The sequence below is a fragment of the Lolium rigidum genome, chromosome 1 (genome assembly GCF_022539505.1).
Source record: "Lolium rigidum isolate FL_2022 chromosome 1, APGP_CSIRO_Lrig_0.1, whole genome shotgun sequence".
Classification (NCBI taxonomy): domain Eukaryota; kingdom Viridiplantae; phylum Streptophyta; class Magnoliopsida; order Poales; family Poaceae; genus Lolium; species Lolium rigidum.
Window position 1 is genome coordinate 264,580,796 of NC_061508.1, and position 27,752 is coordinate 264,608,547.

A 27,752-nucleotide genomic window follows, 5' to 3' on the forward strand; every position below is an offset into this window, starting at 1 on the left:
GCGGTGGCCGCCTACGGTGGCGCAGGCACACGACGCAGTAGCCCCTTCCTCCTCTTGTGCCTTCCGCTCCGGTCCCCATACCACCCGAGACGCCCTGCCATGAGAGTCCGCGGCACCATCCTAGGGAGCGGCTTTGGCCCAAAGACAGTATGGCAACGGCGGGCTTCACCATCGGCAGCGATGAAGCACGGAACGTCGCCCTTCCTCTCCCGTTTCCAGCGTTTATCTTCTGGTCCGACCCTCTCCATCATTCGTGGAGGCCACGAGGCGAGCCTCATCACTGCGGAGGCGAGCCTAATCACTGCTAAAATCAAATTGAAGACCAGAAACATGGGATCGATTTGATCGATTTTTGAAAATCGATCCCATGTTTCGGGTCTTCAATTTGATTTTAGCGCATCTATTTGTTTGTTTGCTATTCCGCTCCTTTGTGTAATCCCGATGTAAACTATACAGTTGGTTATTTTCACCGCCGTGAGGTGCTCTGTTCGTGGATATCGATAAATTAATTTGAAATCTTTGATATAATACACGTCTACCGAAGCAACGATCTGCTAAAAATGATATCTTAGTCGTGTGAAGGAGTTTGAGTTGCTCACAATGCATGTCGTGTGAAGACGTTGCCAATGATTGCAATTTTTATACTGCTGATGATAAGTGTGATTGGTAGATTTTATGCAAAAAATAAAAAAAATCTATGTGTTTTATGGATGAAAATTTTCGCCATGGATCTGGAATCCCTTTTTTATGGATTTCGTATCCGATTTTTTGTTCCTGTTTTCTTGGATAGAAAAATTATGTACTATTTGACCTGAATATTTTTTGGGCATGTGTGCACTTGCTAAATAAATATGATTTAAATAGATTTATTGCTTGGCTATATAGCCATGGATATTCAGCCTGGTAGGCAATGTTGTGTGCCTCGCCTGTGCCTCCACGATACTACCATTGGCATCTTGTAGGCAGAACACCGTGAGCTGTAAAAACACATATCAATTTTTTGTTTTTTCTTATTATTATCGCTTCCATGATAATATTTTAAAAATATATCCCGGTGCAACGCACGGGCACTTTTGCTAGTAATTCTAAAAACAAATACCTGGCTCACGTGAAAGCAGGTACCCTCTCAATAAACAAGGATCCCAGTAGCCGGGGCATCACGCCTATGCCCTTGTTGGGTCAGTTCTTGGAAAAGGCCTCATAGCCGCAACCTACCACCTCTTCACCGAGATCCACTACATCCATGCCGCAATCATCATCTCGATCACTGATGGTGTTTTTGGCGGAGAATTTCACGAGCATTTCAAGATCCTGCTGCTGCGGAGGGTGCGCCTCAATTTCATGCATCTAATCTGGGTCGTGCACTCGGTTGGGAGCATCTAAGGCGTCGGATGCACTACTAGGAAAAAAGGCTATAGCTGCAGGGTGAGCACTATTAATCACGCGTGCCGGTGGCAAATACCGCCGGTGCACCAGGAGAGCGCCGCGCCAGCGAAGAACTGCTACCGCCGGCGTTCTGCGCCGGCGCTAAAGGTAGGCCGTGGCTCCATCTGTTCCGGGGCTGGCCCCAGATTTACTGTTGGCGTATCCGGCCAGGGGCGCGGCTGCGCTTGAGCCAGGCCCGGGATGGATACACACGGCTGCTCCCACTACTGCCGGCGCACCGTTATCTTGGTGCGCCGACAGTAACCTGGGAACTATTCCCCTACTTCATTACCGCCCACATCCTCATCTCACTCTCCTACTAGTTCCACACACTCAAGTCGACCCTTCTCCGAACCCAACTTATTTTTTCTCATTTCTACCCCTAATTTAGTTAATTTGACCAATGAAGTTGATATTTTTTTAGCAAATCTTCCAATCATGAGCCTTAATTTGTGGTTAAAATTGGAAACTATGTTTTACTGCTACGGAAAGAAACGGAAACTATGGTAGCGATTAATTGTTTGTTATCTTCATGAATTATTCTGAGGGAATAAATAATTTCATACTACCAGTTTGGGAATTATTCTGAGGGAATTCACGCGGCTTTGATCCGACTCGATGGGTACGTGACGAAACGAGAGCGCGCAGGCGTACATGAGCTGAAACGAGCGAATTCGCGTATGCATGCACGCACTGCACCTGGGTACTCCCTCCGTCCACAAATAAGTGGACATCTAGCCCTAAACTTTGTCCACAAAAGAGTGTACTCCTATATTTCCAATGCACTTTAATTGCTTCTCTCTTATTGCACGGAAATCAAACCCAATAATATTGAGCATATGTTCTCCTTGTTTTTTACAAGCACTTAGCTTATTGGAGGTGAACTAATTAAAGAGGGGAGATGCATCTTTCCAATGCATTTTTTACTTTACTTCATAATGTATCTTGAAAACCCCGCACGTACACTTATTTGTGGACGAGGGAGTAGACGCGACCAAACATGTGGATTACGTAATTGTGACAAAACAAGATTACCGGTCAGTTGAGGAGTGCGGTCCTTTGGGTTGGCTCCAACTTTGCTTTTGCTTGGCTCGCGCCGGCTTGCTTCATCCCCTGCATCCACCAAACAAGATCAAAATCATCGCCTCTCATCATGAAACGAAAACAAAGAAACAGACCACGGACATGCCGCACACTCGATCGGCAGAAAAGATCTAAAGCAAAGAAACATGCATGGCGTACCTGAGAGAAATCTGGCTACCTGCACCTGCTGGATCTATCCTTCCTTCTGGGCAATTGATATCTCACGGAGATCAAACAGACGACTTGCTGCCATGATCGGAACTAAAATCATTTTCAATCTACCCGATTCATGGAACCAGTTATATCAAGACAAAAAGATAAGAAACAAAACATACCAGGGACGAGAACGGAACGGCACATGGCTATGCACCCAACGCCGGTGACAACCATGCTGGCCTCGCCGTCCAAGCGATGCGGAGCGCCAACCCATCCCCTCCCCTCGCCGTCCAAGCAATTCGTTATTCTTTGGAAACCTCCTCTTCATTATTTTCAGTAACTTCTCAAATGGCTTGTCACATATACCAGCCTCTGCCTTCCATTGCAGCAACTCCAGGGTGGCACCGAGCTTTGTGTTGCCATCTTCGCAATTTGGGTATAACTTCTTTTTGTGATCATCTAACATGCCCTTTAACTTTCGCTTCTCGTTTTCCGTTTCGCATCTCTGTGTGCATCGGCGATGGCCCGACGAAGATCATCATCAACGGGCTCATCCGATGCCTCTTCATCTTGATCACCTCCTCCCGCATCTTCATCTTCATCATGCCCTGTTGCGGTATCACCGTAGTTAGGGTACATATCATCATCCTCTTCTTCTTCGTCGTCTTCCATCATAACCCCTCTTTCTCCATGCTTGGTCCAACAATTATAGCTGGGCATGAAACCTTTCCAAAGCGGGTGTGAGTGAATGACTTGCCATTCAGGGTATTGCTTCAAGTTATGGCAATCAACACATGGACAACACATAAAACCATCCGCCCGTGGGTTTTCCCGAGCCACACGGATAAATTCTTCCAGGCCCGATCTGAACTCGGGTAGACGTCGGTCAACGTACATCCATTGCCGCCGGTTCATCTACATCAAATAATTAATTAAGTTTATCAATAAACAATTACAAAACATCATAATATTTATAAATAGTGGAAATTAGCACCGTACAAATGAAAGGGTTAAGTTGTTGCTTAAACCTTGATCGAGGAGGGAAAGAAAGAGGAGAAAGCTTAAGTGTCGCTCCGGCACCTCATCTCATTTTTATTTTGTGTAAAATCAAGCGGACTCATTCTCTCAGACATTTCATCGAGCACCTTGTTTGCATGCCAAAGAAATGCAAGGTAGCACTCAACACACACACCTTCTCCTAGCAAAAATGAAGTGAAGTGGGCTGTTTGGCCGGGTAGCTGAGCTGAAATAGGGCTGCGGACCTTTAGCACCGGTTCGTGTTACGAACCGGTGCAAATGGTCTATCTTTGCACCGGTTCGTAACACGAACCGGTGCTAAAGGTTCCTCGGCTGACACATGCCCGGCGACGAAGCTTTGCACCGGTTTGTGTTACGAACCGGTGCAAAGATAGCTCATTTGCACCGGTTCGTAACACGAACCGGTGCAAAAGGTCTCTCGGCCGGCTGCGCACCACGAACCGGTGCTAATGACCCCTTTTAGCACCGGTTCGTGCCAAATCCGGTGCAAAAGCCATTTGGGGCAAAAAACCAAAGCCCTTGTTTCTACTAGTAGATTTGTGGTATTTGTCACTAGGGTACCAACAAATTGGTGTTTGTTCAAAACCCCTGATACTCGCTGTTTTTCTTACATTAGCCCCAATAGAGGAGTGTCTCTAAAAAGAACAAGGTGGTGGAAATGCTCGTAGGGCGAGTCATCCTTGATCCATGATGGTTAAGATTAAGCACTCTTCTCTTCTTGTTTAGTTGAAGCCTACTAAAAAGAACTCCTCGAACCTAGAGCAAGTAATCCGATCAAAGTATTATAGTAGGTCCGGGCAATGGATTTGATAAACGGGCATCAACCATCACTGCTTACGTTCTTCAAAAGAATCGACACTACATATTGTAGTGCTATCTATTACATTAGAGAATCCCCACTATCGAATGTTTCGAGTATTTAATTATCTGTTCGACGACCTAGCTATCTATTGACGACTCTGCAGTTCTTCCTGATCTGTCCGGCGGCGCCGGTGAGCGGGTTTATGTTCCCCATTTTTATCATGGCCGTCACGAAATCTTTCCGGAAGAGCGCAGGGTTGGCGCTGTACTGCCGCACCAGCGCGTCTTGCGACCCTCCGTTGAAGAGCTCCTGGTCGGAGTGGAGCAGGCCGCGCCGTGCCATGAGGTTCTGGTAGTAGGAGTTGTCAAACACCCTCGAGCTGTGCACGTCCATGGGGGCCAGGTGGCTGTCGCCGCCGGATCGCGGACATGTCTTGCGCCGCCGCGCAGCGAATGAGGAGTTGATGTTGGCGTCGTTGTAGACGTGGTCACGGAAGGTGGAGCACCGGGCCAGGCCGATGGTATGCGCGCCGGACAGCGCCGTCATGTCGGTCGCTGAGAGCCCTTTGCTGGCGAACGTGGAGATGAGCCTGGAGAGGCTTGAGCCGGAGCTGGGGAGGTTGGCGTTGGCGAGAGATTGGCTCGCCGTCGTCGAGTCGCGCCGGCCCAGCGGCACTTTCCAAGTCGGTCCACGGAGCTGATAAGGTCGCAGAAACATCAAATTAACTAGAGTAGCAAACCAAACCGGCAGTGTCGGCGATCTTTGGCAAGTACGTACCAGATATTTTCCGTCGCGCGCGGCAAGGGCGAGGATGTCGGCGCAGGAGACGACGCCGGGGCACTTGGCCTCCACGCGCGCCTTGATGGTGTCGATGACATCGAAGCCGCGCAAGGAGTTGGCGTTCGGGCCAGCGGACTTCTCGCCTCCGGCGGCGTCCAGAAGGATGGAGCCGTCGCAGCCCTGCAGTACATCCATGTTAATTAGATACGCCGGCCCGGAATATCATACTCGAGTTTCGCTGAATGTATCTGAACTGCGACTTATGTTACGTACCTGGACAAAGCAGTCGTGGAAGAAGAGCCTCAGAAGCGACGCGCCGACCCGCTGTTCCTTGACGACGGCCTGCTTCATCACCTCCCGCACGGTAGTCTCCAGGCTGGGGCAGGATCTGGAGTAGAAGGTCGTCGAGAGCTGCGCATGGGCATGGGCAACCAAGGCGAGGAGGGAGACGGCCAGCAGGCATTGCATTGTCCTAGCATCAGCCATGGCGATCAACTACTTTCGAGATTTGCCTCACTGTAAATTCTGGCTTTCTATATATATAGCTCTCCCGCAGACCTCCAATCATGATCCTTCGTCGTTAAAACTGGAAACTATGTTTTACTGCTACGGAACAAAACGGAAACTATAGCAGCAATTAATTGTTTGTTATCTTCATGAATTATTTTGAGGGAATAAATAATGCCATACCAGTTTAGGAATTCTCCACCCGCTCGTGATGAGTCGTCGGATAGACTGGTTTAATGGCCACGATTTGTTGGATCAGATTCTATGATACTTTTATGTTAGTGTGGATATATTTCACAATTTTCCGACCATTTGATTAAACTAGCTAAATGGTACAATTCAACATGGGATGAGACATACAAGATCAAAGATGACGAGTTCAAATCACAAGTACTCCTTTTGTCCCATGAAATTTATCTTAATTTATTCAAATTGTGGTGTATTTAGGCACTATCTAGATACACCAAAATTTGATTTGAATTGAATTTAATATTTAATACACCGAAATTTGAATAAAGTTAAGACAAGCTTTATGAGATGTAAGGGGTACAAAAAGTAAAATAAAATTAGAGGCGCTAGAAAATTCCAACGATCCACAGTCTCCTGAGGTTCAGCCTTGTTTTAAAGACAAAACCGGCCTACTATCAGGGCCGTATCTGTTTCGGAGACCTGCACTTGGTTCGTGGTCGCTCCCTATACGGAACGGTTGAGGCTCTGCTCAAATTCCGGGGGCACAACAAAACGTGGCAGCGCCTAATTGATCTGATTGATCAACAATAATCCAAGCGAGGCCTACCCCATCCAAGATCCAGCCGCCGCTCTGCTCCTCCTCTCGGAGCCTGCCCTCCGGCCGCCCCTCTCCTCCGGGAACAGCCTGCCCTTCGATGTCTGTATCGAGCCGTCGCCCCTTCCCCGGCCGTCCCGCCTGTGCCCTCCTGGACTCGTATGGGTACGTGTTCCTGGCCGGGGACGACAAAGACGCCGCCGGATATGGGCTGCTGGGCGGGGCCGATAACCACACGACCGCGCAGACCTTCACCAAGGAAGCAGGAACTATCAGCGTGACCTTCGTTATCGGCGATCTCCCGTGCCTCTCCTACTTCTACGTCCGCTGCGTCGACCTCTCCGCCAGCCCCTTCCACAGCGAGCCCAAGATTGTCTGGTCGACCGGAAACCTCGCCCTCCTCAGCTTGAACATCTCCCCTTACCCCTTGCCACACTACTTCATCTACAGGGCCGGCGGGCGTGGGCGCCGGCCCTCACTCGATCCGCTTCCCGAAGTCAGCTCCCACTTCGCTAGATGGAGCATCGACCCAGACCTTGTCGGTGTCTTGCCTGACGGTGTCAATGGCGGCGCGGACTTCGTATTGGCCGCTTTCAGAAGGGAGAAGGGGCAGTACAAGCTCGACATCTTCAGATCTAAGCACCGTGGCTGGACCTCAGAGCAGTTTGTCCCGGATCTTCCGTCCTGGTTGACGCGGAGCGTAGTTTTCCCCAGCAACGTGATCGCCTTACGAGGTGGATCGCTGGGCTTCGTCGATCTCTGGAAGGGTATATTGGTCTGCGACGTGCTCGAGTCTCCTGTGCGTGTTCGTTTCGTCCCGCTGCCGAAGCTGCTGCCTAGTAACAGAAAACACTACTGCGAATGGTCGCCACGCCCCATTCGTGATGTCACCTGCACGGACGGTTTTACCATCAGGTTCGTCGAGCTGGAGGATGTATACACCACTAGCAAAACCTGCATTCCCGATATCTCAACCAAGGACCTGTACTTCGATTCCGAGGCGGTCAATCCAACCCAGGGGATTGTAGAAGAACTAGATGGCTGGAGGCTCGTTACATGGTTCAGGGAGATCTCATGGGACTACTGGCGCAAGGGCAGCGTCTGTCATGTAGACCAACTTCGAACTCTCTCCTTACCTCATACAGATTATGGCGGTGCCGCAGAGTCGCCATTGAGAACCCTTGAAACATCTTGTCCTACTTTGTGTGGTGACGACATTGTTTGCCTCTTGTCCAAAAAAAGTCCCCAGGATCATAATGCATGGATTCTTACTGTTGACGTGATGAGCAAGACAGTGGGAGAGGGAGTGCCATACAATGCCAAGAGTTCAAGACTTTATAATCCCACGTACTTTCCATGTGAGCTGAACACATATTTCAACATCTACTGTGCCGCAGAGAGACCTCAGATTGGTTTGCAAAATACTCGTTCCGGTGAATACTTTTCTCTTCGGTTGCCCCTGCAAAATTCGAATAACTACAACACTTCCAAGGAGAAGCGGCAGCGATTGATGTGACCATACACTAGTTGTGGCTTTGTGCCCACCTCTGAATCTACTAATGCTAGGGCAACCCACTTTTGCAATCCCTAAAAGTCGGCTGGAGAGAGTGCGACCGTGCGCGTCCACCAGCCACAGCGGCAACAAGGAGATCTTAGATAATGTATGTCTCCAACCTTTCTATGTCGTATGTTATATTTTCATGACGGTCCTATCTGTTTGTAGCTCTGCGCTAGTTTCTATTTACTTAATCAGAGTAGAAATTAGCAGATAATTAGATATAGTTAGATGGATGATCCATTGGTGGATATCAGACACACCGAGGCCGCTCCCCGCGACCTAACTCAACCCGCGACCCGCGCCCCCCCCCCGTAGGCCACCCCTCGGCGTCCTCTCCCTCTCTTCCTTGCCGTCGGCGTGCGCCGCCGGGCCTTGCCTTAGCGGTGCCTGCGGCGGCGGGGATGTCTCTACCCGCGGCTTTGTAGGTAGCGTGGCGAAGGGCGGCGGTGCTCTCCGGCGTGCGACGGTCCGCGGCGGCGGCGTGGAACCCATGCGTGGGGTGGGAGAAGGAGCGGCGGCGCGGGCGGGCGACGGCCGCGGCAGGGCCTGCTCGGCCCAGATCTGGGCCCAGCTCGGGGCCCGGAGGAGCTAGGCGGGCAGACTGCGTTTGACGCACCGGCAACTCCCTCTAGAGGTGGAGAAGTCGTGGCAACAGTGGTTGGGTGGCAGCGGTGCTCTGGCTAGCCTGCTGCAGCTTGGCAGTGTGGTCTTCGTAGGCCTGTTTGGGCCGGTCGGGCCAGTGTGGGCCTGGTTTGACCTCGCTGCCATGTCCGGTCGGCTACCGCGAAGGCGGTGGAGGTAGTTCCCTCCCGCATGGCTGAGGTGCTGCTACCCTCGATCTGGCTACCTCTCTTATGTAGGTCCAGGCCCTGCTCCGATGACCACAGCGAGACGGCGAGGATGACTTCAAGACCGTGGTGGTGTGTGCTGGTGGGCGGCAAGTTAGGTGGAGCACATCGAATTGTCTGGGTTTGTGGGTTTGGTGGGAGGGAGAAATCCTTGTCGGCTTGCCCGATACCGACTTGGTGACGTCTATGGGTGTCGCCTTACCTTCCTGTAGGGCGCCGGTTGTCCTTCCTCCCCAATCCCTTCCGCGTATCGGGGGAAACCCTAGGCTAGTCCGGGCAGCAGCGGCGTCGTCATCGCTTTCCTTTTTGAAGGTGTTGCTTGATATGTGGCGTTTCGGTGTGCTAGGAGTGTGGCAGAATTCTCTGGAGGGCGCATCGGTTGCGAGTCGTCTTCGTTCTTGTCGAGCTGCCGGGGGTGCCGTTGTTTTCTCTGTTCTTTCTCTTTTGTTCCTTCTGGACTTGGTTGTGCTGCGGCTCCAGCGTGCTTGTTGTATCGGTTGGTTGCTATATTAATGTAGCGGGACGAAAGCCCATTTCGAAGGATGGATACCCATTGACATATTTTAAAAAAGAATACTACAAGAGAGAAATGTAGACGAGTTGGTGGTAGCTGTCTCGTAGTTACAAAATTACTGACATTGGTCTAGAAGTTGAACGCCTACAAATTATATTGATGAGTTCGTAAGGTCCAATAGAATTATTTTCTTTTTATAACAACCAATCCGTATGAATTGTTCGATCAAGATTCAATGGCCGAGGGATACACCAAGTGTAGCCCGCTTGTACTGATCCATCCAGTGGATAGGCATATGGATAAACAACTTCAAAACTTATACCTAAGTTAAAGATGAAATGGTTCTTATAATTCTAAAAAGGAGTTACAAGTACCTAGCTTAATTGACGCAACGGTCTGATGTGTTTCGTTGGAACCTCATCGGAAATGGTTCATTCTCTGTAGTTTCCATGTACAATGCTTTGATTTAGCCTGATATTCCTGTCGATAATAATTATACAATTTGTAAAATGAAAATACCGCTTAAAAGGAAGGTGTTTGCATGGTATTTTCATCGTGGAGTCATCCTCACTAAAGATAATCTTGTCAAACGCAATTGGCATAGAAGTAAAAAAGTGTGTATTCTGTCACCAAGACGAGACTATTAAACACTTGTTCTTTCAGTTTAAGTTTGCTAGGTCTATATGGTCAGCTATTCAAATAGGGTCTACCTTACACTCACCACGTAGTGTTGCCAATATATTTGGCAATTGGCTAAATGGTGTGGCTGTTAGGTTTAAGCGTTGATGTAGGCATTACCCTTCAGGTACCCGATATTAGTCTACCTCCCTTGGCCCAACTAGGGCCCATGAAGATTGTCCAAAACCAAGGTAAGCCCGTACATCAGTTGCAACGAAGGAAACTTAACCGAAGATGGATTCTTTACGAACAAGGCAAAAAGACGTCGATAAAGGGAATGATTAGATTAGATCTCAATGTAACCTAGTCGAGTTCGGACAGGGGCCTCCTATATAGAGGCCAGGAGAGGGCCTGCCGAACAACAAAACAAGACACGAAGCCCTCGCAACTTAGCATACACATACCCTAGAATCATTGCCTCCTGGCGAGAACACCATAGTAGTCTATCGGCTACCCCATTGTAACCTACTTTACTCGATAAATCAAGATTAGATAAGTAGGAAGTAAGGGTTTTACCTCATCGAGGGCCCAGAACCTGGGTAAATCTCTCTCCCTATTCGTTTGGTATCCGATGTCTCGTGTTAGCCTGCAGGATTCCGTCAACCCTAAGCCCCTCATGGTGGGCATTGCCGAGCAGCTCTCTCGTCAATTGGCGTCGTCTGTGGGAAACCTGCTGGTACAAGAAACTTCATCGGCTGTTCCGATCGTATCCGCTTCGTCTTCGTCGGCATGACCACCATCACCGGCTCCATCATCACCAAACACGGGGAATTCGATTCGTTTCGGGTCCTTTGAGTTCACTCCACACACCAACGCGTCGTGTTCGGCCTTCTCAGGCCTGTGCGGTGGGATGGACATGACGTTCGGGAGTGTCCACTTCCTCGTCGACTCTTGGGGCGTTTTTCAGCTCCCGGGCCCGATCGCTCCTGTTGCGGCGAAAATCACGACTTCATCGACAGCTACGTCTACTGCTTCATCGGTCGATCTATCGATTGCGCCATCGGTGTCGACCCTGGCGTCTTCATCATCATCATTGTCGCGCCGTTCCATGTCCACCATGTCTGTCGGGTCTGATGATTCTGGATCATCGGATCTGACATCATATTACTGCCTCAACTACGACAACAGGCACGGACATGGCTCTGACGCTTCACCGTTCGTCTGCAGCGCCAAATACTCCTCCGACGAACAAAGTATCGACAACATCACCCCCATAGCCGCGACGCAAGAAGTTCATCACCAAATCTTTGTCGTCATCAATCCTCAAACGGGAGTCGAGATCTCCGAGGGTGAGCACATCCTGCGCGTCAATCATGAGAGGCGACGAGATGGCGAAGCTAGCGGTAGCAATGCCGCCAGCACATACACTGTATGTCGTCGTGGTGTAACAACAGATGCCATGGGTAGGCTTAAGATAGGGGCCAGATGTACGCTTGAGGATCCGGGAGAGGGATATGATAGAGGGGAGAAACACACTAGGCTATGTATTGAAGTCAGGAACTTAGCCAAATGGCCAGAGTTTGAAGACGTACGGCTTATAGGCTCAAGTCTATTAATTAAAAATTCTATTTTTTTTTGGCAAACTCACACAAATATGAAACAATAGTAACTATATCGTATCAAGGTAAAATCAGATTATAGAAGTAATTACCTCCTTTTTGGCCTCTACTGTCTTTAAACTTGAGAAAGCGGAGCTGAATATATAAGCATTTGCTCAAAAAATAATGATGCAGTCATTCATAAAATCATCACCAATGTGGTTAGGTAGCACTTTCTTCGTTGTTTTCATTGCAGAAAATCACCTCTCAGTAGATGCAGTGTCGACTGAGCTAACACACAAGGTCTTTACCACCTGGAAAATTAGCTAGAGATCGTTAGTACTGAAATCATACGATTTAAGTTACAGGAAAAGTTCATGTACACATGCATATACTACTTATTAACAACTTACATGACCTGCGATGGGGCAACGATTGGAGTGGACTATCTTGATCGTGCAAATGCAATCCATGTGATGAGTAGATCACCCATACAAACCTCAAGTAGATTTAAAAATTCAATACATCTGAGAAACCCTAAGATAACAGGAGAATTAGGATCTTTGGGTATTAAATCACCCATACAAATGTCAAGTAGATTTAAAAATTCAATACATCTGAGCCTAAACGAGAGAATTCGCGGATGAATGTGCCCGCGCTGCTCTGGTAGCATGCTACAAAACAAGATTACTTAATTGTGGAAAAAACAAGATTACCGGCAGGTGAGGAGGGCACACGTTTGGGTCAGGCTCCATCTTTGCTTTGCGTACCTCTTTTTCCCCTCGTTTGCGCCGAGTACATCCAACTGATGGACTTTCTCCACGTACTAGTATTTTGTTTCCCGATGATTGAAAAGAAACACGTAACAGCGCCAAATTAAGAAGATCAAAATCATTGCTCTCATGAAACGAAAAGAAAGAAGCAGACCACGGACACACAGCTCCCTCTTTCGCTCATCCGACTCGGCAGAAAAGATCTAAAGCAAAGAAACATGGCATACCTGAGAAATCTGGCTACTTCTGCTGAATCAGTCCTTCGATCTGGGCCGACGCTATCTCGCGGAGATCGAATAGGTGACTTCCTGCCATGATCGGAACTAAAATCATTTTCAATCCACCCGATTCATGGAACCAGTTATATCAAGACAAAAAATAAAAAGAAACATACATACCAGGGACGAGAATGGAACGGCACATGGCTATCCACCCAACGCCGGTGACAACCATGCTGGCCTCGCCGCCCCTCCCCTCGCCAAAGTCCAAAGTCACAAGTCACACACGATCCCGCACGCGGATTGTGACCAAGGACTCATACTTATAGGCCAGCGCTTTGGAGGGAAATAAAGTTTGACATAATTTAGGGATGTTTCCATCCAACACGTCTCCTCTTCCGTTCACTGTTTCGAGCTATGGACGGACGGACGAGATGGCTAGTCCCACGGATCGGTGACGTGGCGTAAAAAAAATAACCCCTTAATTTCCGAGGTGGGCCGAGGAGAACTTAATTGCTAATAGGATTGAGGAATCCTAGTCAATCGAGTAATAACTGCACGAGTATTTCGGCTTCTTTCCTTTCTGTGTTACCTAACCTATAGATGGGGAATTTCTTTCTTCCCTTATATTCGCTCTCCCTCTGCATGCATGCAGCTGCACCTACGATCAATTAGGTAAAGCTGGGTACAATAGGAGCAAGATGGACTTTTCCATTTGTTATTGAAGCTACTATGGACGGACGAATGGGATAGGTAGTCTCATGTATCGGTGACGTGGCGTAATTACCGAGGTAAGGAGGTCTTTGTTAATTATGAGATGAAATCCTAGCCAATCAAGTATTCTGAGTTACGTAAGGTAGGCCAGGAATTTCTACCCTATGTTTGCTATTGCTCTGTACTGTACACATATGGTCAACCAGGTAAAGCTGGGTAACTCAGTAGAAAAAAGATGAGCGCCAGATTTTTCTAAACTGATAGCTACTGTTTTTGTTTGTTATAAATAGCTCCAATTTTTCACGAACGGTTTTTCCATGTTCCATATTGTTCTACGTCTGCCTTACTCCACCCGTCCGCAAATACATGGCGTGCATATTAGTTTTGAGCGCACACTTTGACTATCAACTTAACAAAAATATAATATGAGTGTTAGATATGAATCTCGAAAAACATGTGCTCCATTTTTATTTTTATTTTGGACGGAAGAGGTAATAAGAATGGCTACTCTAAACAATAGCACTACCACATTCACATCATCAAAAACAGATTTACATATGGAGGTAGCTAGTTAATTACAGTCGTGCATGCACATCAACTGTACCTTACTACCAAAACAGATTCAATAGACGAAAATAAAAATGCATCCACTCCCTTCATATTCAAGCACAAAGTAAAAAAATCCTCTTCAAGTCACACATAGCTGAAATTGTTATACGAAAATAGTGCATACCAAATTGCTACAACATCAGGTGCTCTAGCAATGCTCCTTCAGGTTCACAGATTGCAACAAAAAAAAAAATCGATACTGACAAGGTTCATAGGCCACTGACGGATGTATGATCGTGACACTACAATATCAGCTAGCTACAGAAAAATCAATGGAGTTCACAACAAAAAAAAATCGATACTGACAAGGTTCATAGGCCACTGACCGACGGATGTATGATCGTGACACTATAATATCAGCTAGCTACAGAAAAATCAATGGAGTTCAGTACATGCACATTAGCTTGCTACTGGAAAGCAACCTAGCTATTATCAGCTATACATACACATCACCTCAAGTGTTACAAGTACACTTGCTCGCGACATATCCCAGGATCCCTAAAAGCACCATGACTTCCCATGTTTTGAAGCACATCTGACTCAGGTAAATAAAACCATGTAGGATCCAGGCTCCCTCCCTCTTGGCCAGCTACCAGCTCCAGTTCGTCCCTTGCTGATACTGTTGCATCAAGACCACATACATCCACTTCTCTCCTACATGAAGGCCACGACGACCTGCTGGTTGCTCTATGTACTGCTCCAGCGTTGCATCAGGTTACAACTGGCCAAACAAGGCTCGGCACCTCGCCCATCTTTCACCTTCCTGCACGACAACAACAGAACAACAGAGGCTCACATCTACGAACAACACAGGAAACTATGCGACAAGTACACAAATAAAGATATACTTTAGGGCTAAGCTACCTAACAACATGTGACCAGGTGAACATCGTCACCATAATTCAAACATTGGTCATGGACTCGATGGCTGGAGCATTAGTACATCCAATCACAGAGCACATGGGAGCTAGAGAACTAAAGGGGTGAACCAGTAGCTCAACGGACATTTAGTCGATGCTGAGGGACATTTAGTCGATGCCAAGGAGGTAATCAAAGCTGGGGACCACCCGAGCCTACAACCGCGCGTGGATCGTGGGAGGCCTCAGCTAGCCCAGGAGCAACACTACCAGAGGCGAGAGACAACACATAGCCAGGTCCGCGAGGAAGTCGGAGGGTCTGGAAGCATACAAGCTTCAGCAATGACTATGCATACGCAACAAAAACTGAAAAAAAAAGAGCACATCCACGGCCTACGCCCACAACAAGCTTTTGTTGAGTGAAACAAATATTCCATGGTCCAACATAAACAAATATGCATGCACTGAGCTAAGAAATTAACACACACCCGTACTCTTGTATGGAAGATCATGCTTGGCCATTGCAATATGGAACAATATTATAAAGAATTTTCCTAATTAACTACTCCCTCGGTTCCTAAATATAAGCCATATAGTTTTTGGCACGGAAATTAAAGAATGCATGTTTAGGAAAAAAAAATACACCATGTTTGAGTGTTTGACTAGGATTAACCCTAGGCAATTGCCGTGAGCTAGTAGAGGACTTTGCATAAGATAAGTAAACCTAATCAAATCCCTAAAAATATTGTCCATACAAGTGGGGGCAACACAATGAACCTTATATTCTGGAATTTTTCTCGAAAAACTATATGGCTTATATCTAGCATGTCCGGTGGGTTTTCTGGCCTTGGAAAAACATCCCCCTGGAATGCTTAACACATGAGTAAACAAACCAGGACAAGCTACTTGGCGTTTCACTTATGGGGCTGCAACAGTTCACACATTGTCTCGGATGTTCCTCTCACCGTTCCTCATAAGACAGAACCAAATAGTGGTCTCGTCCTCCTATCGCATTTCTCCATCATTGTCGATGGTATACAGGTCACCGTCCTCAAGATGTTGATCCTTAGCTTTGCGAAGAATCACATATCAGCATGTTATAACAAGTAAACTAAAAATGGTGACCTAAGGTTTCAGCTAACATGCACTTCAGGAAACTACTAACGATCATCTCAATTCATCTGATTATTTAGGTGCAGATAATGACAATTCACTAACACAAAAAACTCAAACATTAATATAATAATCTGAAGCACACCATAGCAACTCAATCTACTCTATAAACCATATCAGACTAGGCACACACACAATCTAGGAATAACCAGTCAACGGAAGAAAACTATATATACAAGGTTGAATCTGCCAACAATGTTCTATTTATACAAGTTCCAGTTCATCGGTAATGAACCAGAACACCACACACAATCTAGGAATAAACAGTCAACGCAAGAAAACTATATCAATGGGACAATTGTCCATGGACAAAACTTCCATACATGTAGTAGTCAGCAGAATGATAGTAGCCAACAATTTTAAGGTGATCAACTCGAGAGAAAGAGATAACTAATCAATGGCACCTTATTGTTCTTCTAAACAAAGTATTGAACATTGAACATGGAACTGCGAGAAACAAGTATGCAAAAGAATGCCACCTCAAAACTCAATAGAACATCTAAAAATGAAGGTCAATTGCAATAGGTATGCAGAAACTACCAACCCATGTTCAAGTAAGAACAACTACACATCCATCTCACTGCAAACTTTGTAATTGAGCCCTTTTTATTTGAAGGGAGAGAAATAATTTTACCATAAGATTTTTAAAACAAGGAAAAAGTACAAGACTTACCTGCAACTCCTCATATACGAGTTGAGTTTCTTGACAGCAACAACCATAAAAGTGCCACTGTTTGGTAGGTTCATCTTCCTGTCATCTTCTCACCCTTTCTACACTACCCCAAAAAAAACTACCCAAGCACACTAGCTGGCATGAAGTTCTAGGTATCTTTTTCTCACCTTCCAAAGAAACAATTACGATTGCATCAGTATTATACATGAAACGGGAATGCTACTCTTTGAGAATGCAAAGAGGATTTGAATTGGGGGTTGGGACACATCATACCTTCAGCCGCTGGAGGCATCCCTTGGCCGACATAACACCAGTGGGCATGAGCAGCAAGGCCCAAGCCAACAGTGTCGCTGGAGAGATCCACCCGCACGGTGAAAGGGGGCAGGTTGAGGGAATCGACTAGAGAGAAGAGCCTAGAGTTGTGCAAACCGCCACACCAACCACTGCCGCCCATCAATCACATTCAGGCAGCGAGATCGACGGAGCGACGGAGCACCACGCACCGTCCTACTGTTGCATGCGCCCGCCAGCTAGCAAGCCGCCACAACGCCATGGCTCCTAGGCGGCGTGCCCCTCAGATCACGATCTGAGGCGGTAGTGGTCGATCTGACGCGGGATGGGAGGAACTGGGACAAAGGGACGAAGGGACAACACAGGGGAGGAGGGGCCGGTAGTTTATCCTCTCTGTCCACCATCAATCTAAACCTGCACAGGTTTAAGAAAAACAACAAAATTGATTAATAAAGCATCTCTTAATGGGGATCCAGAAGTTAACATATATTCCCTCTGTCCTATAATATAAGATGGTATTACAAAAATTATAGGTTGTAATTGGCTGTAATATCATCTAATATTATGGGATAGAGGCAGTAACAAATAACAAACTATACTGCACTGAAACCTTGTCATTCTCTGAGAAGATGGAAGCCAGATCAACGGCAACGCCCTCCGTTCCACCATGACTTGGCTCCCCTGCACCAACTTAGACTTGAACGTGTGCTTGTCTATCTTCAGGGTTTGCTTGATCATCAACCCCAGGTTGCCACTTCGCTCAGGAGAAGCATGATGTTTGTCTGCGGTTTGTAGTTTAAATGAAAAAATGCATCAGTACCATGTATCAGCCAATGAAATGCAAACTAGTAGCACCCAATGAAATGCAAAACTAAAGTAAAATTTAAGGGGGAGGAGGGTAGCACTTAAACTAATTAATAATTAATCAATTAAGTTAAACTCCACATTTTGACATGGCCTTTGCCATTTTTGAACATTTACATCGCATGAAATGTTCGATATCATAGGTTTCAATATATAATACAATCCATAACAGGTTTAAATAAAAAAGAAATGCTAGCTCAAGATTGATGGCATCTCTAGCTCCCATGCCCATTCACAAAAGAGATGCAGTCGGACTTGAGCGTGAACCAACACAACAGGCAACATCACAAACACAACTCAGCCTTTCAGGACAACACATTTCTACAGCAAGAAACAACATCAGCTCATAAAAAAGAGGACGTCCAGACGTCCAGATCGCTCTAGCCCACCACTATCTGCACTTCTCCTCCCCCTTTGCTGCTGCTAAAATAAGGGTGATCTTGAGGCAACACAACACACGCAGCTAGACAGTTATCACCTATGATCAGGCATGGCATAAGTAACAGCAACCTGAAACTTCCACATTACACTGCAAAGTATTTACCAACACAGGAAATACAACACCAAGTCACTGCAGCACTTAACAATATCAGTCAAAGAATTAAAGTAAGAACGAACATGTTCAGCCAAATCCAGCTCCCTACCTCCTTGTGAGTCCAGCTCCACTTCTATTCTCCAATGCTACTTGCCTCCGCTGCACCAAGGCGTGCTCTCCCTTCATCCACAAGAGCCACCCACGGACAGTTGATGCGTGCACCGCTCCTCCGGTGGCGCACCCCAACTGGCTACCATGCACAGGTCAAAGAAGAAGGCTTTGCATGCTTGTTCATCCATCACCTGCACACACGACAATAGAAAGAAAGATTCAGCTTCACTATTTTTTGGACGTTTGGAACAAAAATTAACAATATACTTCAAAGAAAATATCAAAGTGTATACAACACACCTCAACTGACATATAGACATTCAATCTAACTCAACCAGACAACCAGAACCTCCGCAATACCAAACGTCAAGGAAAGCCGATGAAAATTGGCACACTCAATTAATCTCAGGACGGTTATTACAACAACACAAATCGTTGTGCTACAAAATACTTTCGAATCTGGGACCTTTTTCTTCATGATCCTACCCTGCATCTAATCTAGTCCTCCTCATTTGTCATCATTGCAAAAGAATTAAAAATGACAGTCAGCTCTTGAGCAGTTTTGGCCAAAATAATCAGAATTAGAGGAGGATTTCGACTTGTCTTGTTGGACTTCTTATTCTGTTCACATACACATATCGTAAATAAAAACTATGAAAAGGCAATAGACTTTGGTACAACTAATTTCCTCTCTAGGATATATAAAGTTGTTAGATGCATTGGAACTATTGTGGTTTGCCTTTTTCGATCTTTTATTTTTGTACTTGGCTATAAATTAGCCAGACACTGATGCTTAATAACTTAGCAAATGGAAACACTACAAAATGAAAATATACATGGCAAATATTATGTGGTAGCAAAATGCAAATAATTATGGGCTTCAATCTGAGGCTGATCTCTAAACATCGGACTGAATAATTACGTAACTGTAAGCTACTGATAAAATCTACAAACAAGGAACAATTTGTTGCAAAGCCTGAATTTAGCAAAAGGAAAAGTTTATGTTGGAGCAATGAAATCCGGATGCGTAATAGATGCATAGCATAGGAGACAACATATTCAGAACTAAATAGCCTTGTAGTTGACCTGGTTGGTTAAACCACACACAAATTTCAAGCTCAGAAACATATTCAACTACATGTTGCTTTGTACATCAAAACAATGAGTTGCTATATTATATCAAATGAACTTGCTAAACAAAGAGCATCTCAAATTGCGCTCCCACAAAGAGCATGCTACACTTAGTAACAATAACTAGTAAGCGCAACAAAGCCATTGACTAACATGGTCATAGCCAGAAAAATAAAACTCAGCTTTCACCGAGATAAGGATCTTAGATCAAATTGTAGCTTTGTTACTTACTTTGTATATAGCTACTTACTTTTTAGTTCCCCACACATGTTCAGAACTGAGAGTCTGGAATAATATCCAACTCTGGCAAGCAAAACCTGGCAGGATAGGTGAGGAATCACTCTTGATTTGATCTATTGGGGCCTACAACTTCGCCAAAGCCAACTAGCTAGCGTCCCTTTCCACTGCGCATTTTTCGAACAGGATCCTATTCACAGACAATACGACAGAATTCAGAATAAGCATGGCTCGTTGGCCATGGTATCACGGAGCCCGTAGGAGAGAAGGGGAGCACCAGAAACTCACCTAAACCACGGAGCCAATGCCACCGCTACCATGGTTATGTCCTATTACTATAACAAATAACCGACTGCAATCACTTGACATGTCCTACAAATTACAAGTACAATTAATAGATTGTTTAGCACTCTGAATAATGGAACAAGAAATACAATCATGTAGTACAATGTAAGTTTCAACGCTTTTGGATTGTGATACATGGTTCAATATCATCTGGACTAATTGAAAATAAAATTTAAATGCCTTATGAAAAAATAGAAGTAAAAGAAAGTACGGCCATCCTAATCATTTGTGGACATGTTACTTATAGTTTCCTCTTAAAATGGTTGGCTTTGCATACAAACAAAAAATCAAATTTGTTCGTATGGAATTCCAATCAACTGAAGCATAAAACTTGGCAACGGAAAAATCCTTCATACTGACAAGTTCATGCTTAAGTAATAATGGAAGGCTTTATCGAACCAAGTTACCACATCCATATAAATTCTCTCCAAACAAGCTTGTATGGTTAATAATACCCATACACAATTAAGAAACCAGGTCAGGGTAGACAAACCACCAGTTTATACAAAAACCTTGAAATGGGCAACTAGAAAGAGCAAAGGCTGGAAAACACACAACAAGATTGAAAAATGACTCGGCAGGGAGGTAGTCGAGGCCAGGATCCTGCCAAGCCTGCAACCTCACGCGAGGCGCGGCCAGCCATGGCCAACCAAGCAGCAGCACAAGCTTGGTTGTACAGAACAGATGTAGCACCAGTATCATCCGAAAATGGAAGTATAAGAGCGTCGAAGAAGCTCTGATGCATGCTCTTGGGCTTGGGACAACCAGTTATGTCGCTACATCAGATGCCACAATACAAATACAACTACTAACATGGATAACAAGATCACATTCTCATTTGCATGTCATTAGTTTCATGTATAGGGATAGGGCTAGCAATCATTAAAGCATACCATGATTTAACCAATAAATAATAGTATGCATCATCATCGCAAAAAAGAAGGGGCAATGGTAATGATTGTGACTCTGTTGACAGGCGTAGCAGCTCCAGATCGCTTTGTCAGGAGATCAAAGACTAGGGCATTCATGTGTGAACACAATCTACATAAAAAATTATCAAAATTAACAACACCAATGCATCATGTGGATTTGAACTATATAATTGATTTAATAAAACTTGCACTGTAAGGTGGACCAACAATTGACATGGCATTGCTTTAGTTTGCCAAAAGAGAATATGCATTAAACTGAAGAAACCAGAGTTGATCAGCATGAAGAAAAATGCAAACAGTAATAACCTATTAATATTACCATCCACCTATTGAATAACAACAACTGAAAACAAGGTACAAGTTGGATCCAGGGAACTAGTCTTGAATCTTAAGGTTTGATTTTGGAAATAAAACAACAAGGCAACCATGAAAATAGTTAGGCAAGATTACAAACTATATCTTGCAAATTGCAAAAAGGCAACTAGGCCATTAAGCAAAGAGAGAACAGAGCAGTCCATAGGACTTGAGCAACCTTAATGATGGGGAGCATCACCACAATGGACCATTGTAATTACCAAGCACACTAGTGACACCGATCACAACTACACAGCACATACACATGATAATCATGAAAGTACAGGAAGAACACTAATCAAGCATATGCTTGCTATACGACCATCATGTCATCATCCATGTTGTGTCAGACCAGAAATAGAGCACATACCTATCTTCCTAGGTCATGAAAGAATAGATGCAGATTGCAGGGAATTTCCATTCAAAAAGCAAACTTGTTCTCTTCACAACTATCACAAATTTGTTGAAATCAAGAGCATCCAAGAGATCATTTAATTTATGATTCTTATATCTCATTTGATTTCATTTAGTGCTGCAAAAACATACATAGCCTTGACCTTCTAAAATGTTAGGCATCATGTCTTCCTTTGCTGCAGAGGCTCGATCTGTACTAGTAGAGCATCAAATGACTCTCCCTCTCACTTAGCTCAACAACCAGCATACAACAAAGCAGAAAGGACCATTAATTTACCAAACATCATGCCAAGACAATTTTCTAATAAGCACATACCAAAGCAACTAAGTTTTATGTAAATATCGCCAGGGAATGCTTAATTTCATTAATTAATTAAAACTGACAGTTGATTTTCATCAGTTCAGTCATTGTCCATGCATGCGTGCCAAAGTATCATCCACAAACAAATGTTATCTAACAAGGTGGAGAAGCTCAAGTATCACTGAGACATCTCAAAGAGAAAACAGAATTTGCTTTAGAGAGAAATGAGAATGCCAGAGTTAATCCTTTGAAAAGCAAGATTCTGCTTGAATCCAGTCGCTTGTACACGGTGTGAAACTATGCCTCCAGTATGTAATTATAATAGCATCACACAACAACCTTATTAAACACTGCAAAATTTTGTTGTTGATATTGGCGTATTTACAGTTTTGACCACCCAAAAGGTGAAGTAAGTTCCAAAGAGAAACTTACAGCTACAGAATTATATATACATCGCTCTCTAATGTCTGATATCGGTGGCCTAACAAGTTCCCCCATGCATTCAAAAATCTAAAGAAGTAGAGACAATGGATAATATTAGATCATTACAATCACATATGTGCAAATTTGTACCAATAGCATCGCAATAAATCTAAAAATAGTCGGTATCTGAACAAGTACCAATCATGAAGAACATGAAAATTATTAGCACTATCATAGATGTGCAATTTTGTGAAAAAGGTCATCCTCAGCTCCCAAGTGACAATAAAACTATCAAAAATATTTGAATAATATGCATCAAATCAAGATAGCACACTATGTTCTTATATATATTCTATAACCAGAATCAGCATGAAAATCAAATTCTAAGTAACAGACTTCTATGACAAATATAAAAAAAACTAGTTTATCCAAGCATTGGGTACATTAACTACTAACCGACTGTGGTATCAAAGCGCACAAAGGAGACATATATGAACGGATGAAGAAAAATGTTACCAGGGAGGTCATAGCCAAGGCCTTGTGTCACCGCCACAGCGGAAGCACCCCCGCTACCAGAACGGCCAGGTCACGCCAGACCAAACCGCCAGCAAGTGGGAGCAGCCGTAGGCGAGCAGCACTGCATACACGGATGCATCACACATATTACAATATCGCATGTTATAAAAGAAAGGATGGTAATGAAGCTACTATGCATAAAACAAACACTATACTAATGGAACACACAATGGTCACTAACTCATGATGCATATCATGTACAGTAATCGCAAGATCAATTGTAGCTCACATCTGAAAGACAACGAGGATTTGACATCAGCTACCTTATTCATATGCACAATGAGAGATGTCACCTAAATGCATTTAGGTACAGGAAATGTCATTAATGAATGCAAACAGAGGCAAAAGCTCGCTAAGTAAACTAATAGTATGCATGATAGTAGCACAATTAAAAATCAGGTCCTCATTTATGTGATAGCAGCAAAGCGAAATCGAAATCATCTAACAAAATGAGAGCATTAAAGCATATACGCAATTATACAATGGGATATTTCAACGTATGCAACCATCTATGGCAGCATCACACAAATATTTAATCGGAGATCTTGACGTATGCAAGCATCCATGACAGCAACAAGCACATTTACAAAGAACAAAGAAGACAATACCACATCCCATTCATCACAGCAAACACAAGGTGATTGCATAAGTGCTACCTTTCTTAAAAACGAAGCCAGTCAGCATGGCGACCATCGGCCACAGATCATGACCATGGTTTAACGTAATAAGCAGCTATTTGTTGTCCAGATGGGTCAGAGCAAGTTGAAACCCACAAAGAGCTTCACTGATAGACAAGGTGTACTCATAGAAGAGATCATCGCCCTTTCTTTTGCACTTCGGGTGTGATACTTCTGTATGATGAATACAATGTCTACAGTAGTAGTCTTTACTATCCTCGCCACTGGAATTGCTTATTGAAAGAACCAACGCCTGCATGTCGTTTTGGTAAGAAATGAAACATGCACATGTGAATGAGAAACAGCGCTGCATAGGATCAAAAAGGAATCGTTGACATTTAGATAATTTGTCCCGAGGATTCACCTTTCTAGAAAGGGGGAACAAAGTTAACAAATTAAGTAGCTGGCCAATGTTAAGGGTCTTCAGGCTGGAGTTATCAGCATTTATGACTCACTGCATTGGTAACCAAACAACACAGAAGATGTGCTCTGTCCATTGCCTGTAAAAGCAGAAATATATTTATCAGAGCAAAAAAAATAACTTAGTGAGAAAAATAGCATAGGTAATATAATGCGAATAAAATGCATTGTCGCTGCGACAAGATGCAAAAGACTAACCTGGAGATCCTTCATCTGGTTTTGATCATGTTCCACGAAGACCAAAGTGTCGACAGATGTCAAATTCAATTATGTACTACCGACTGCGGTAAAAATGAAAGTCGTTAGTAGAAGCACATCGATTGTTGGATCTAAATTGAATGACTTAACAATTTAAAATCTCTTATATGTACCAACAGATCAATCAAGACGCAAGTATGTTCCTATTTAGATGGCACAGCGAGCAAGTAAAAATGACAATACCAATGCTAACTACAAATGCTGCAGAAAGATGAAATGTCAGCGAACAATAACTAACTAGCTAAACATAATTTTTGTCAATATGAACGGTTTGGTATCCCAACCCAACTTTACAGAAATAGCAGTAAATATATTAAGATTCCTTAAACAGAATAAAATAAGGTGAAGCACATAATGGTATAAAACAACACTCTTATAGAAAATTTGCATCACCAGTTACTAATATAAAATGATGCATATCTAGATAAAAATAATAAGAAGGGAAAAGGCATAAAAATCACATTCTGGACTAAAACAGGTCCTTTCCGATTATGTTAAGAAAAGCCCATAGTAAGAGTGAAGGTTTATCTTCAATAAGGAAAACATTCAAATAAGCTCCAGTTACAGCACAACTACAAAAGTAGAAAATAAAAAACACCTATTGCTCTATATATTCTCTGGCAAGTAAGCATATAGAAGACAACCTATGATGGCACCCAGAGCAGGAACTAAGTGGAAACCAGATGACACTAGCTTCACACAATTGTACATCCTAAAAAAAAATAGCACAGTTAGATGTTTTGAGCTGACAACATTTGAATAGGTAGAACTAAGAAATTCAGAATTACATACAAAAACTTGAGCAATATTTGTATAGCCTATGCTAGTACACAATTTAGAGCATGTTTGGTTCTTATGATAATTTGGATGACAAAGTGTGCCAGCTTTTTACGATATGACACACTTTCTTATTAATATGCTTCACCGCATCGCAAACCGGGAATTGGCAACTTGTTCTGAGAAACAAGTCGGAAATCAAACAAAAAAAATGGAACAAACATCCACAACACAGCGACGCATTCCCAGGGACGTCAATACTTAATTCAAATCTACCCTGAAAAAGGAAAGATGAATTGGACTAGTCCAAAGAAACATGTGAGAAAATCGAGTGCTATTTGGTGTGAACAAAATTATCTCCAGACTGAAGACTGGAATCCAAGTCGAACTCTGACTGTCATGTACGTCTCCATGTAACACTTATCTGCAACATGCATGTAACCTCACAAGAGCAGTTGCAACGTTCTGGCAATTTTAATTTCTTGTTTAATTATTTACAATATACACAAATGCTTGCTCAACTGTTACTACTTGCACTTACATATACTGGTTTCTGTTTTTCTCCACCTAGGTAAAGAATCAAGGAGGTGATTAAGCCTGTCCAACTCAATTCATAGTGCATAGCTGTAAGATTTATTGGAAAAGATCCTAATGCTAATTCTTACTTGAGTAATAAACAGAGAGGGACAGGTTACTATCAGTACAACATAAAAGCCACTTAATGATGAAAGAATATTTGGTTGTTCACTGTATATCTGTGGAGTCAGTATGTTACCATGCAAGAAACAAGCCAAGACTTTATACTAAACAATGGTAAAGAACTAGAGAAGTTTTACACAAGCCAATTTGTACCATGTTGCACACAGGAAAAAAATAGGAGAATGAGTTGAATTACTGGTCAGAGCTTCCATGTTTGTAGCCTTCACAACAATAATGTTAAAGCTTTTGTTGTTTATTTCCAGATGCCATCGATTTATTTGCAGATCAGCTGTTTTATGAATGTTTCACCATCACTAGAATGAAAAGAGAAGAAATATGAGCACAATATACACAACTGACATATCAGATCATTGGAAAACAGTTAAAAGCTACAAGGCCATGTCGCCATGAGCATTAGAACATTATGTTGCACTACTGTAGCAATACAAAATTCAGAAAGTGTCGCCATGGCATACTTCTCCACTTCACAAATGAGGAACCAATCCCACTAGTCTGGCTCGCCTAATCTAGCGTGTGCCATATTATATAGATACACGAGAGACGCATGAGTTCTATACTCAGCAGCCTTGCATGGCATGTAAATAGGAAATAAAAGAATAGAATAACCTCAGGTTCTCTACCTATAGCCCACTCAATGCAGAAGAGATAAGTTGACAAGACTAAACCTCAATGACATAGCAAGACCAACCTATTATTCGAAATAGAATTAACATGGTAAAACTCAATGACCAACCGATTATTAAAAATAGAATTAATATGGTAACCATGCTTATACACATCGACATCTATCGGCAAGGTTGGCATGTTGGCTAGTAGTAGCCTGCATGTCGTTCAAAGCAAAGCCAGTTGGACTTGATAATAGTTTGATAACAATTATATGGTACCAGCTTATCAGATACAAGCCATAGTGTCGTGTGGGCAAAGATTAGCCAAGCAGTTCACACACAATATACCTATATTCTAAAAATGGGCAAAGATAAGCACGCCCATAACTAAATCAAGAATGACCGCGATGCTAAATCTTCATATCATATCCACATGCATAGCACATCCATCAACAATAAGTACAATAGCAGATCACCAATCCCAATACCTCCCAACCACAGAATATTTTCCATAAAAACAAACAACGGTAAATAATAAATATACATGTGCAATCATAGGAAACTACCTACACCGCTCCAATATAGGCAAGCGACGAGCCGCAATCAGCACTGGCAGCTCCTGCAACACAACCGAAGCCCATCAGGACGTACGTCCCCACATCAATTTTTCCGCACCGAATCAAATCGGAGATGAAATGACGAGCTCACCTTGCAGATCGATCACGTGGTACACCTTCTGGAGGAGGCGCTAGCTTCAGAATGCCCTCGTCGGCCAAGGCGAAACCCTAGGCGCGCGGCCAAAGAATTCGAATCAGATTACTAACAATAAATTAAAGGTGGAACAGCCGCTGCCGTGATCCCCGAAGTAAAGCGCTAGGACAGAGAGGGGTCAAGAAGCAACCTTTGATGCCCATGTCGCCAAGCCCCGGGACGGCGGCATCGAGGTCGCTCGCTTCGGGACGAGCACCACCGCATCGCAGCTCCCTCGTCCACGCGCATGTCGCACCGGCCGGCGAGTCCGACGGATTCGCGCGCATCGTCGAATCGATGCAC

General features: G+C 44.1%; 1 protein-coding gene and 1 long non-coding RNA gene across 2 annotated transcripts in view; both read right to left on the reverse strand.

Annotated features, from left to right (window-relative positions):
- Positions 1-5,770, reverse strand: part of LOC124658423 (peroxidase P7-like) — a 31,966-nt gene extending 26,196 nt beyond the window's left edge. Inside the window, exons 1-3 of the mRNA XM_047196759.1 lie at positions 5,558-5,770; positions 5,282-5,464; positions 4,691-5,200 (exon numbers count right to left, since the gene is read on the reverse strand). Coding sequence (XP_047052715.1) covers positions 4,691-5,200; positions 5,282-5,464; positions 5,558-5,770 — 906 coding nt within the window. The remainder of the gene's footprint in view (positions 1-4,690; positions 5,201-5,281; positions 5,465-5,557) is intronic.
- An 8,278-nt stretch (positions 5,771-14,048) lies between these two features.
- Positions 14,049-27,701, reverse strand: LOC124693408. The gene is made up of 14 exons (XR_007000013.1): positions 27,601-27,701; positions 27,408-27,484; positions 27,266-27,318; positions 26,270-26,387; positions 25,242-25,309; positions 24,538-24,620; positions 24,284-24,419; positions 23,899-24,172; positions 23,183-23,303; positions 18,528-18,720; positions 17,630-17,801; positions 17,002-17,433; positions 16,729-16,895; positions 14,049-14,788 (listed from the first exon to the last, which is right to left on the reverse strand). It is a non-coding gene; the product is annotated as an uncharacterized LOC124693408 (long non-coding RNA).
- Positions 27,702-27,752: the final 51 nt, after the last annotated feature.